General features: G+C 41.9%; 1 protein-coding gene across 1 annotated transcript in view; it reads left to right on the forward strand.

Moving 5' to 3' along the window:
- The first annotated feature begins 1,747 nt into the window (after window positions 1-1,747).
- The window catches only part of LOC124721875, a 524,898-nt gene continuing 511,961 nt past the window's right edge, over window positions 1,748-14,684 (forward strand). Inside the window, exon 1 of the mRNA XM_047247017.1 lies at window positions 1,748-1,868. Coding sequence (XP_047102973.1) covers window positions 1,775-1,868 — 94 coding nt within the window. The 5' untranslated portion in view covers window positions 1,748-1,774. The remainder of the gene's footprint in view (window positions 1,869-14,684) is intronic.

Consider the following 14,684-nt stretch of genomic DNA (forward strand, 5'->3'; position numbering starts at 1 on the left):
CACACGGCACCTCGAAGAAAAGGATTTATTGACACATACACGGTTTCAGAAAATATCGTTCTTGTGAAACACAACTAGCTCTTTATACTCATGAAGTAATAAGTGCTATCGACAGGAGATGTCAAATTGATTCCATATTTTTAGATTTCCAGAAGGCTTTCGACACCGTTCCTCACAAGCGTCTTCTAACCAAACTGCGTGAATACGGAGTATCGCCTTAGTTGTGCGACTAGATTCGTGATTTCCTGTCAGAAAGGTCACAGTTCGTAGTAATAGACGGATAGTCATCGAGTAAAACAGAAGTAATATCCGGCGTTCCTCAAGGAAGTGTTACAGGCGCTCTATTGTTCCTGATCTATATTAACGACATAGGAGACAATCTCAGTAGCCGCCTTAGATTGTTTGCAGACGATGCTGTCATTTACCATCTTGTAAAGTCATCAGATGATCAAAACGACTTGCAAAATGATTTAGATAAGATATTTGTATGGTGCGAAAAGTGGCAGTTGACCCTGAATAAGGAAAAGTGTGAAGTTATTCACATGAGTACTAAAAGAAATCCACAAAATTTCGATTACGCGATAAGTCACACAAATCTGAAGGCTGTAAACTCAACTAAATACTTGGGAATTACAATTACATAGACCCTGAATTGGAACAATCACATAGATAATGTTGTGGGTAGAGCAAACCAAAGACTGCGATTCATTGGCAGAGCACTTAGAAGGTGTAACAGGTCTACTAAAGAGACCGCTTACACCACGCTTGTCCGCCCTATTCTCGAGTATTGCTGTGCGGTGTGGAATCCGCATCAGGTGGGACTGACGGATGACACGAAAAATTACAAAGAAGGGCAGCTGGTTTTGTATTATCGCGAAATAGGGGAGATAGTGTCACAGACGTGATACGTGAATTGAAGTGGCACTCATTAAAACAAAGGCGTTTTTCGTTGCGACGGGATCTTCTCATGAAATTTCAATCACCAGTTTTCTCCTCCGATTGAAAAAACAGTGTGTTGGCACCCACCTACATAGGGAGAAAAGATCATCACGATAAAATAAGAGAAATCACGGCTCGCACAGAAAAATTTGTGCTCGTTTTCCCCGCGTGCCGTTCGAGAGTGGAACGGTAGAGAGACAGCTTGAAGGTGGTTCATTGAACCCTCTGCCAGGCACTTTATTGTGAATAGCAGAGTAATCACGTATAGACGTAGACACGTGTTTAGAGGAACTGTCATTCGTCAGCGCCATCTATCGTGGCAACGATGCATTTCCGGAAAAATGTTCACTGGACCTTTTTTCCTCTAATTCCATTCGGGAATCCGTCTGTGCATTTTTTCGGTTTTATTCATGCTCACCCCATATATAGCATTATTTCTCTTTTGGCTGTTAGCTCATTTTGTATTCTGTTTCTGAGCCTTAAATAGGAAAAGAGCCCGACATTAAGGTAAACAGGAATGAGGAAACCAGGTAAACATTTCCAACGAAGCAGGTATATTACACCATCGAACTGTAATCCCACGCAGAGAGGCATTCGGGGCTGGCTCAGCTCACCATTTCGCATGCTAGCTAGCTCTGCACGTTACGGTGTGCGAGCAGATCAGATGGCGTGGACTAATCTGCAATTAAACTAGGGAGGGAGATTGTTTGGGCAGGGGCGGCGCAGTGGCGTGAGAACGGTGCAGGTGTGCGGCGCAGCGCGGCGTGCCTCAGTGAGCCAGCCGCCGCCGCAGCGCGCACTTCGCAGCCGCAGCCGCCGCACGCCACAGCCCGCCATGCCGCTGCTACTGCTACTGCTGCCGCTGCAGCTGCAGCTGGCGCGCGCCGCCACCTTCACCGTCGACGGCAGCCTCGCCGCTGTCGACAGCGGTGAGTCCCCCACCCCTCGCATCAGGGACACGTGTACACCACACTCGTGCCCGCTCACTGCGCCTGCAACAGCCGCTTAATAACAATCGCAATATGCACTTCATAGCGACTCAAAACTTAAGGGTTTTATATTTTAAGTTTTCGTTTGTTTTTGTTATTACTTGCACACCTAGGATTAAAACATGTTAATAAACAACTAGCACGCTCGTAATACACGGAGGTCACGCATATCGTTTGTTGAGTCGATTTAATCGACAGGTAGCAATGGCTGTGTTTCGTAATATCTTCTGTGTACTTAATGTAAACAATGCAAATCTATCAGTTACCGGATCGTGGTGCAATAACATAATCTTGATTGTTATATACCTGATTAACTGCTAAATATTCTTACATAGTAAAGCACAATATTTAGAGAAATACTGGCATAAAGCAGCTGTAATTGTTTCGATGGAGAGCGAGAGACATGAATTGTCATGTAAAGACAGTAAATAATTACCGTATAATACTGGCAATAACGAACTGTTATTGACGTTTCTGTGAAGGGATGATGAGAGGAAAAATCACTTCGTCTGCACACTTTTGTTTAAAGGATTGGTTCAGAAAATAAGCACTCATACATGCATTCCATAAACATCCGCACTAATACAGTTTATTTGTAATTCTTTCCTGCTTACATGTTACGTCTCTTGTGCGACGTTTTAACAGTCTTTCTTTATATTTTATGCATACATATTCCTTAATAAAATTTTTCATTAGAAATATATCTCTTTTTCTCAAACCAGCACTCAGTTCATGGTATCAATACTAGAAATAACAATAATCTTTGCAGTCTCTTACTTTAGTCCGAAAAGGTGTCTATTATTCAGAAAACACATTTTTATAACTTACCAGGAGCCATAAAAAGCTTAAATACTAATGAAATTAATTTTAAGGGGAATCTAAAGGATTTGTATATCGCCAGCTCCTTCCACCTCATTGACGAATTTCTTAAAATTAGTAGAAGCAACTGATGTGTATATGTTACTAATAACAGAAAATAATGCGAGTATTACGTACGAACTGACTTCTGTACAAATTCAGTGCAGTAATGCGATCATTGTAAATAGGTGTAGTAAAATGATTTTTCTGTTTAGTTACGCATGGCTACAATAGCCTAAAATTATCATATCACCTTAGTGCGTTGAACATCTGCATGATTGGAGACAAATTTGCTATTACATTGTAAATTAAACTATGTTTTAAGATTTTCTGATTTATTCCACATCAGTGAGGAACATTCCACTTGGGATCTGTGGAAGGAACAATAGAAAGTTTATTTTTCGTTGTAAATATTTATTAGGTACACTTATCTTCTGATATTTTCAAAGTCCTGGAAGATGTCCTCACTATGGATCTTTTGAAACGAAAAGTATGCATCTAACCAAATCAACGCCACGGACCTCCTGTCAGATAGTGTGTAAGACTGAAGAACAGGGAAACTCACAGTTTTCTTACAGAAACTTCAAGGACACTCATTTTTAAAACGCTGCAGACCAGCTGCAATCCACATTTATATCTGTACTTCCTGAATAACCCAAAACTTTTACGATGGTGTTTCAGATTTTATGAATGTACGTGCGTGCTCAGAAATCCATTTGCACTGGCATATCAAATATTTTTGTAATATTTATCATTGTACAGGACTATGGAAAGAATTTCCTATTAATAACCAATCCAAAATGTAAAAAAATGACAAAATTACACTTTGCTTGTACAAATGTTCGAATTCAATGAAAAGGGTATTTTGGTTTTGGAAACGAGGATAACGGAGCATATTCGGCATCCTTATTTTTTGGTTTTCTCACGTTAACCAACGGAATATTCTATAACGTCATCTCTGCACTCCAGTAGATGTACTGAAACAGATAGCAGCAAAGCTAGTAAACATACATGGGCCTTTCATTAATCCTTGCTCCTTTTGCCATTTGTAGCAGTGCTTACGCGTTTCCTGAGATGTTAAGGATGTTTTTGTTAATCTGTTCTTTTCCTTCACCAGAAGTCCTTCTTTTTTCCTAAGGAAGGACGTCGCTTTGCGTGGTTATCTTTCCGTGACATCAGCCCTCCACACATCCTTTCTCCTTCATACAATTTTCCACTGCTTCAGATGAGACCTTGAAAAATGCTGCTCATGGACTGCCCATCTAGTTCTTTGGAGTAAAAAATTCGCAGTTAGCTTTTATTTCCGTAACTGCTGCACAAGGCACTTTTCACACTTCTAGCTTAATACTGCATAACTCCGAACTATCCCTGCGTTCGTACATCTGCTCCCAGGTGAGAAATTTACATTAATGTGACTTCTGCAGCTGATACTTCCATTATGCAATCATTTAAAAAATAGCTAACATTGTGCGCAATTTTAGAACATTAACACTGACATTCATTAACTGCGAATCGCGGATGATTTAATTACCGGTGAAGATGAAAATCAAAATACCGAAATTTCGTCGAATTAGTTGTACGAATGCAGCGGATAATAATGATACGTTATTCAACAAAACGTAATTAGAAAAGAGATGAAGTATTGAACCTATTGCATCTTGTCGCTTCTCAGCACTAACAAAACTGAGATATAATCGAAGTAATGGACTTCGTTATACTACAAACCAATATCATCACGTGGCCAAGACATTTAACTGCTTTAGAAATACGTCCAAGCTATTCCAGATCAACAGTACTTACAGACAGGTAGTTCTCAGGCAAATATGAGAACATAAAAGAAGCCCGCTTAACGTTTAAAATCCTTTTGACATCTGGTTAGTAGTAACGGAACAGTAGCTCTGTTGGCCAAGAATTGGTAAACCATCCCTACATTCACATTAAAAACCATCCCTACATTCACATTAAGTGCTTTACAGAAACCATGGAAGACGTAAATATGCATAGCCAAAAAATGGTTCAAATTTCTCTAAGCACTAAGGAACTTGACATCTGAGGTCATCAGTCCCCTAGACTTAGAACTACTTAAACCTAATTAACCTAAGGGCATCACACACATCCATGCCCGATTCAGGATTCGAACCTGCGACCTTAGCAGCAGTGCGGTTCCGGACTGAAGCGCCCAGAACCGCTCGGCCACAGCGGCCGGCATGCATGGCCACACTGCGACTTATAATCTGTCTCCTCCATAATATGGAGCCTCTGTCTAATATCCTGCGATCCTCGGCGTATGGCGATGCGTTAGCGATATTATTTCAAGAATGTGGCCAACCGTTTGCGATAATATAGCTTTCACATTATGGTCGTTGAACGTGCATCTAGGTTAAAATAGCGGATGCTTTGTGTTGCATACTATGGAGAACTGCTTACGTAAATAATGTTGTTTCTAAATGTTTTGTGCTTTCATTACTTAATTTTTTAGCCACTATGGGCTCACCCTCAGATAAAGGCACTTTAAATTCTGTAATAGCCGGTGGTATCGTGGCGCTGATGGAAACAATTGAAAGTTTCCAGAGCGAAATTTCACTCTGCAACGGAGTGTGCGCTGAAATGAAACTTCCTGGCAGACTAGAATTGTGTGCCGGACCGAGACTTGGAGTACTCCACCGACCATTTTTTCCACCATCATTGTTCTTGGCATTTGGTTTGAGCGGACGTCAAATGACACCCCTTCAAGTTCATCACTCAACACTTCACGTAGTTTTTATTATTGTTGTTATTATTATTATTTTTATTATTATTATTACAGACGGCTGCCAGCCCTCTGACCGAACACGGTGGGCTGCCGTGCCGACACCGGCTGAGCTACCTAGGCACGACTCACGACCCGTCCCCGCAGCTTTACCTCCGTTAATACCACGTGTCCTAACCTCCAAACTTCGCAGAATCACTGCTGACACCTTTACCTCCGCCAGTACCTCGTCTCCTATCTTCCAGGCTTCACAGAAGCTCTCCTGACAGCTATACCTCCGTCAGTACCTCGTCTCCTACCTTCCTGACTTCGCAGAAGCTCTCCTGACAGTTTTTCCTCCGCCATTATCTCGTTTCCTACCTTCCAAACCTCACAGAAGCTCTTCTCGCAAAAGAGCTTCTGTGAATTTGGGAGGTAGAAGACATGGTACTGGCGGAGGACAAGTCGTGGGTCGTGCTTGGGTGCCTTAGTCGGCAGAGCACTAGCCCATGAAAGGCAATGGTCCCGAGTTAGTTTCAGTTGAAAGTTTTTACGTTATTCCTCTTCATGCACATAAGCAAAGCAATGCTATAGTTGATGCATATTTGAATGAAAAACGGTAGAGGAAGACAGAGGCTGGAATACATCCAGCAAGCCGGCCGGGGTGGCCGAGCGGTTCTAGGCGCTACAGTCTGGGACCGCGCGACCGCTACGGTCGCAGGTTCGAATCCTGCCTCGGGCATGGATGTGTGTGGTGTCCTTAGGTTAGTTAGGTTTAAGTAGTTCTAAGGGACTGATAACCTCAGAAGTCTTATCTCAACTCTGAGATGAAGAGGTTGGCACAAGAAAGGAGTTCTTGGCGGGCCGCATCAAACCAGTCAGAAGACTGATGACTAAAGAAAAAAAATGGACGATAATGATGATTTATTGCATAAGGCGGCGGAATCTATTTAGGGTTTTTCACAATTCCTATTACGGTATCGCAAAAAGGATTTAATAGATAGAAATTTGATAAGGAATTCATGTCAAGAAATGTACCGGTTGATTATAAAATAAGTTTGAAGAGTGGATCATTTTCAAATAACTCGCTTCACGGTACGGACACAGCAGAAACAATGAATGAGCTCTTACGTGTGCGCTCTACAGGAGATCATGGCACGGACAATATATTTCGAGTACTCCTCCTAGGATCTTCTACGTGACGTTCTGTTCAAAGTCGGGAGTTTGAGACGTCTGTGGACCACCACAGCCAACCCTGAAAGTAGAGAACGTATCAGTTTCTTGCAGCCGTTGTTGTAGTCGGCCGAAAATAGTTTGTGACGTCATAATTACAAAAGGGGTTGGCGACGGCTCCCTGTTCTCAGTTTGCGTGCGTGCCTTGAAGCGGGAGATTTGAAACGGATTCGATGTTCAAACTTACTTTATACCCACACGGTATATTTCTGGCCACGGGTTCCTTATCACAATTTTATCTACTAAATCTCTGTACAACCCCAAGAAGACTGTAATAGGATTTGTAAATTACTCTGTATACTACAGCACGTTTTACTTGTATACATGGGCAACACAGCCTGTGTGGAATTCATGGAGATGTTTTACTGGGTTATTGTAGAGCAGCAGTCGTAAGTTACACGCTCTGGGTTTCTCAGAAGTTTTACTTACTGTTGTTTCGTCCACGCAACCACTATGGTTATTCAGATTTGTGCTACGGAGATTTTAGATTACATCACATTGACACGTCGTAATCACAATGAAGTCCAAATCCGAAAACATGGTCGTCAATTAGGTACAATTTTTAGCACTGTAAGCACCTTTATTACGGACACCAACGTACAGAAAGAACAGAACTGCCTCCTGGATGGAGAGTGCTGCAGTTTATACAAACATCGAATATTCCAGAATCTGCAAATATTATAAACGTAAGAAATTTTTAGAACTTTCCAGAAATGATAAATACTAGATAACAAATATGTGCTGGTGATAAAGTTTGGACTGACGACCCTAAGCAAACCAGTTAGCGACACTATCCGCTACTTCACATTGCATGCAGCACAGCTAGCGGCAATATTACTCCGTTACAAAATTTTTACGTCGTTTCTACAACATAGAAGATTTGAGTTGCAGAATTTCTCTACGTGAAACTAGACAGTAAACCCAACAGTGCCGCAAGTATAAAAACGAAAGCAGAATTTTCATGTGACTGTTTGTATTGAATCTTTAAAATATCTATATGAGATCACATTTCACTGTTACATCTGCATCAAAATTTGTATTCCACAACTTATCATATTTAGAGCTTAATGCATCAGAAGAATTTTCCCCCTTATGGTTCCTTTCGCGAATCGTGCACGGGGAGAAAGGTAGACATTAACTCTCTACATACGCCCGAATTTCTCTAATGTTACACATATTATTCTTGTAAGAGGCAGAAGTAATAAGTTTCTTGACTCGCTTTGGACTGTAAGCTCTCGAAATTTTTAGGTTAAAAATATCCCTGACGCACATCTCACATCTTGTATCGTGTCTCCAACTGGAGTTCGGTGAGACTTTCTATGACTTTCTTGCACTTACCAAACAGATTCATGTCAAATCAAGCAGTTCTGATTTGAGTATTTTTCTCCATCTTCCGTTAATCCAATTTGGTAAGAGTGCCAGACCTACGAACAAGATTAATGAATTGGTCGAATGAATATTTTGTAATTATCCTCCAATGCACATAAACAGCACTTCATTTGATTTCTTCTAATAAAACGCAGCCCGTCTCCCACAGTATGGCTAAATGTTCGTATTCGTCCCACCTGCAGTAACTCCAGACAGATACTTTACGCCCATTCCCACTGACTGACGTCCGGCCGTGACGTCAAATCTTATCAAATCTTTTCTTCCGTTTATATTCATTACATTTTATTTGTTACCCAGAGGGTCGGCTGTCAGTGTCTCTGCTAGGAGATGATCATCTGCAAGCTCTTCTACATTTCGGCAACATTTGCTATGTACGTTAATTCCTCGTGTACAGCTGTATAACCTCAAAAAGGTGCAAACGTAACGATCGTATCACATTTCCATGAGGTACGCCAAACGAGACGTTTCTTTCAGACAATATCTCCACATCATGAATGATAGTGTGTTCCAACTGCTGGCATGTTAACAATTTAATCATATACTTGTTCCGATACACCACGTAATTCTTTTTAATTGCTGACAGTGCAGAACTATTTGGAAAACGTCCAGTAAGTAACAGTTTCGTACGAACCTATGATGCAACTTAATCACCTTTCGTGACACTGAAGCTCGCAAATGAAGGAAACGTTGCCTGCACGTCTCTGCATAGGTAATCTGATACGTGCTTGTAACAGTATGCAAAGAGCGGAAAGAAATCCTTGAGCAGTCGCGTTTCTTCGCCCAGTGTCAAGGGCAAGTTCGGGTCAAAAACCTCATATGCGCCAAGTGACCGGCGGATCTTGCACGCTGCCTCAGGCCAACAGTCCTGCAGAACTTGCCGACGCTTCCGCTCGTCGTAAAATATTATCTCATCCAAAAGGAGGCGTAACTGTACCAGCTGGTTCAGATGCACCATTGGGACACGGAGGAGAACACTTGTCATGCTGCTTAAATGATTTGTAAATCAGAATCATTCTAACGAGCGAGGATTACCAAACAGCAAAACTGCTGACTCTGAAATATTTGTAGACAACCGACTCCTACAGCAAGCGGATGCTCATTATTTCCAGATTTATCTTGCACATATGGACAAGGGCAATACTGTGAAACCCCTTTTGGTTAGTAGTGTTAGAACGATTGTAAACATGGCAGAGCAATGAAGGAGTAATATAAGGTGAAAGTGACTAATACTGAAAACAATAAAGTATATTAAATTCATTTGTTGTTTTTGTGGTCTTCAGTCCGAATTCTGGTCTGATTCAGCTCTCGGTGCTACTCTATTCTTTGCAAGCTTCATCTCCGAGTAACTAAATAAATAAATTTCATTTAAATAAACCAATTTATTGACGGGAATCCAATATTCTCTTAAGCTTCCTCGAGCTGTAGATAAATCTTTAATACATGAAAGGACTGTAGAATGTCCCCTAGATTATTTAGCGTCTACTAATAAATCCTGATGAATTAGAACGAAATTTCGAAGAATATTATTCTCATTTGACTATAAAAACTTTAAATCGGAGATGTATGAGCTCTTTGATCTGTGCTAATTGCCCAGGATATCTCGGAAAAGCTGCAGATGACAGTGTGAAAGCTTTTTCTGTTAAGCTCGGAATAAATTTCAGCCACTAAAACTAGAGTCATAATATTTTCATAATCGATCCACGTTAAAAGTCAGAAGGGAATGTCACATATCAAGAATCTTCGATTGTGTTATACATTATGACGAGCGCAATTACTATTCGGATTAGAGGATTTGTGACACGATTGGATGAACTACCAAAGGAAAGACGAGGATGGAGATTAGAATGAATTCTACCACTTAATGGCAGTTCCTACAGTATTATGTGGATTAGTTTTTTGGGCCCTTGGATAAAAGATCTTGTGAAAATATTTGTAAGAAATATCAGTTGAGCAGAGGAAATAAGTATTTACGATATTTTCGAATAGGTCTAAAAACATAAATTTATACTGTTGCTGATATAAAGGCATCTAAAAAATTTGGTGAATGCACTGGTATCTAATTGCCAACGTATTTTAAAAATGCATGCATGCAAGAGACTTGTCAAAAACACCACGTAGACTCGAGGTCACAAATCTGCTGCTCATACATCGACGAGACAAAAAATTATTTCCACCAGCTAAATAGTGTATCGATCCACATTTGGAGCGCAATACAGTAGCGATTCTGTGTGGCATGGATTAGATAACTGTTTGGTAGGTTTCCGGAGGTATGTGGCACCAGATGTTCATGAACAGACATGCATCTATTCCCTAAATAACTGGCCAGTGGTTTGGGGGCGTGAAACTAGCACCCGACAGCGTACCAGGTTTGCTTCATCAAATTCAGATCGGACTTACTTAGTGTCGAAGACATCAACTGGATTGCACTGTCGTGCTCCTCAAACCACTGTAGCACGTGTCTAACCTTGTGATGTGGACAGTTACCCAGCTTTAAAACGCCATACCCGTGGGAAGAACATCAAGCGTGAGGGTGTACAGGTGGTCCGCAATTATGTTCACGTAGTCCACAGCTGCCTTAGTGCATTCGATTACAACCACAGTGCTATGGACACCCTGGTGAATGTTCCCTATACGATAATACCGCCCCAACCGGCCTGCGTACGTGACGCGGTGCAGGTTTCGAGCAGCTGTTTCCCTGGATAACGACGTTTCCGTATACCCCATCAACCAGGTGTACCAAAAAACGTGATTTTTCCAATAAGTGACACGTTTTCACTGACCAACGGTCCAGTCTCGAAGATCCTGTGCCAACTGCAGTTGCAATTGACGATGTCGTTACGTCAATAAGAAAACACGTAGGTGTAGTCTGCCGCGGAGCCCCGTGTTAAAAAATGTCCACTGAATGGAGGGTTCGGAAACTCTTGCCTACGCCATCTTGTACGTTGTCGTCACATCAGCCACAGACCACCACCCATCCTCTTTTATAGAGCGGGGAAGCCCCTGAGCTCAACAATCTGTGGTAAGACGCACTAGTCTTCCATTTTGTCGCCTCTCGTGGTTTCACAGCCCTTCATAACTTTCCGTAGATGCTCATGACGGTAGCAAGCGAACAGCCGATCAGGTACGCCGTTTCCGTGACTGTCGTTCACAAGCGCCGGGCCATAACAATGTGCCGTTTTTCTAAGTCGCTTATGTTAGTGGATTTCTCCCTCTGCTACCCGTATCGTCACTAGAATGAGCTTTTATTTGTCTCTGCTCTGCTTGTATATTTTTCTTACGTCGTAACGTGTCTGCTACGTCACCTTGCGGCTTTCAGTTTCGCGGTGGGCAGTCGTCATACTTTTTTGGCTTATCAGTAATTGTCTGCTGCAGGCAGTCAATAACATTGAGTGTCAAGTCTCAGTACACAGTGGTAGAGGCCAAACATAGATTTCCAGTTGCATTAAAAATGGTCGAAAACTGCGTGGAGGCACACATGATGTTAGTAAGAGTGTACATAATGGAAGCTATTATCAAAAAAATCTATTCATGACCAACTGTCAACACGAAAATAACTACTGATAATGCGCCACGTTTTAGGTCGACTATTTAAAATAAATTGATCAAGATTTTCATTGACATGTATGACAGATCTATGAAGTCAGACCTGGTGCTGACAATACTATTCAGAATATGGTAAGACAACATTGTGGTTAAAGTGGCACCACTATGCATAACTTACCCACAGGTATCAAAAGATGTGTGACATTAATGCTTCAGTCGCTTCCAAATAAAACATTGCTAACACTTTCCATTAGTTTTATGGAAATTACAAGAAATATTGTGACAAATGGATATTGCTCTGAAGGCGAATAAAAACAATTTGATTCCATTTTTTCTGTTGGAAAATTTTGCGACAGTCCTTCTGAACAATGGTTTTTCTGTTTTCTTTGGCAGTGTCCCTGTCTAATGACACTGATTTTATCCAACAGTTTCATCTCACTCTCAACGATTACATATAAGAGGTAAATCCCCACCAGGCGTGTCATACGCACTCACCGCACTGCTGAGAGACTTGGAATTAAAATCTGGATACCAACACACGGGCGAGCAATATGAAGCTCCCTTTTCAGACCAAATTATCTTCATTAACACATCCTCCGTCACTAGGATTCGAACAAGCAGTTTCAATGCCGGAATACATGACCTCAACAGGAATTGTTATACCCGATCCCAAACGTTGGTACCGTTTCGATGTAACCAATATTTTTCGTAGCCGCGCATTTGAAGCTTTGAGGGGAGAAGGAACCTGAAGTTCACCAAAAAGTATAAATACACTGACGGAAAAAAATTCACAACACCAAAAAATAATGTAGAGCAGTGAAATTTCACGAGTACATTTGTCTAGGTAACATATTAAATGATTAACATTGAAAGGCCACAGGTTAATGTAAGCGCTAGATAAGGCATTGCAAGTGCGAAATTCTGGTAAATTAGTAACCTGTGTAACTGTCAGAATGCTGAATGCAGGCATGCAAACGTGCATGCATTGTGTTGTATAGGTGCCGAATGTCTGTTTCTGGGAAGGATTTCCATGCCTGTTGCACTTGGTCGGTCAATACAGGGACGGTTAAGTGCTGTTCGTAGATGACACTGGTGCTGTCGTCCGATGATGTCCCATATGTGTTCGATTGGAGACAGTTCTGGTAATCGAACAGGTTAAGGCAACATGTCGACACTGTGTAGGGTATGTTGTGTAACAACAGCGGTATGTAGGCGAGCGTTATCCTGTTGGAAAACACTCCGTGGAATACTGTTCATGAATGGCAGCACAACAGGTTGAATCACCGACTGGCGCCCAAATTTTGCAGTCAGGGTACGAGGAATAGCCGCGAGAGTCATCTTGCTGTCATATTAAATCGCACCCCAAACATGAGGTGTAGGTTCAGAGTGTCTAGCACACATACAGCTTGGTTGCAGGCCCTAACCAACATACGACAATCACTGGCACCGAGGCAGAATTAGCTTTCATCAGAAAACATAGCTGATTTCCATCTCGTCCTTCCATGAGCTCTCGTTTCACCCCACTGAAGGCCCAAACGGCGGTGGTTTGGGATCTGTGGAATGCACACTACAGGGCGCCTGGCTCAGAGATGTCCATGGAGTAACCGATTTGTAAGATTTCGTTCTGTCACTGTGGTGACAACTTCTGCTCGCACTCCTGCTGCAGATGCAGTACGATTCGCCAGAGCCATACACCAAACACGATGGTCTTCTCTCTATGTAGTGCCATGTGGCCGTCCGGAGTCCGGTCATCTTGCGACCGCAGATTCCCGTTACCGCTGCTGCCAGTAATCACGTACAGTGGCTACATTCCTGCCAAGTCTTCCTGCAGTATCACGGAATGAACATATAGCTTCTCGTAGCCCTACTGCATGACCTCATTCAAACTCCGTGACGTGGTGATAATGACGTTTTTGTCACCTTAAAGCCGTTCTTGACAAACATCAACTCACAACGTCCTTTCTCGAAAGTAACTAACGCCCACGGCCGTTAAAGCAAACCTGATTTGTATACTCATAGCAGCCCTACTAGCGCCACTCTTACGCGATTGGCGCGAAATTTGAATACACGTCACCTGTCAGATATATATACACGACTACCAAGTTTAGTTTATGTTGCACAGCTCCTTCTTGGTGGAACGATTTTTTTCCGTTAGTGCATTTAAAAACCAACTATTCTCTTAGCCGGACTACTGTTCCAACAGGTCCTATAAAATTCTTAAGCGACAGTCCTTATCTCAGGCGGGGACTGATGACCATAGATGTTAAGTCCCATAGTGCTCAGAGCCATTATCTCAGGCCATCCATGAAGACAGATCTACAGTATGAAACTTGTATCCATTATGGAAGACAATCACTGAGAGTGTGATGAATAAAGGTTTCTTGAAATTACTGAAACCAGTCGCTTTTTGTTTTGTTCTTCAATTTTTACTTTCCCGTTACCGGTTTCCAACGGCTTAGCGAATCATCATGAGATGGTACATGTTTATTGATTGATTGCAGCAGTGTGTGAGTCGTGGGCGATTTTGTTGTATTACGTACAATTATTAGTATCCGTTGGCTGGTTATTGCTGCACACAGTATTCTGGAAACTATACAGAAAGTTTTCCAGAATTTAATTTTACTGCACTTCACACACTTAACTACAGGTAACACGTCCCACATGCTTACAAAACGTAAATAAATCAATGAGTAGGGCCCTATAGCTAAAGTTATGTCAAAGAATTTGTATTAAGATAGAGAGCCTCTTTGTACAGCTCGTGTAATACACTCTGGTGGCAGTAACTACGCTATGTGATCAAAAGTATCCGGACACCACAGAAAACATATGTTTTTCATATTAGGTGCATTGTGCTGACACCTACTGCCAGGTACTCCATATCAGCGACCTCAGTAGTCATTAGACATCGTGAGAGAGCAGAATGGGGCGCTTCGTGGAACTCACGGACTTCGAACGTGGTCAGATGATCGAGTCTCACTTGTGTCATACGTCTGTACGCGACATTT

The sequence above is a fragment of the Schistocerca piceifrons genome, chromosome X (assembly GCF_021461385.2).
Source record: "Schistocerca piceifrons isolate TAMUIC-IGC-003096 chromosome X, iqSchPice1.1, whole genome shotgun sequence".
Lineage (NCBI taxonomy): Eukaryota > Metazoa > Arthropoda > Insecta > Orthoptera > Acrididae > Schistocerca > Schistocerca piceifrons.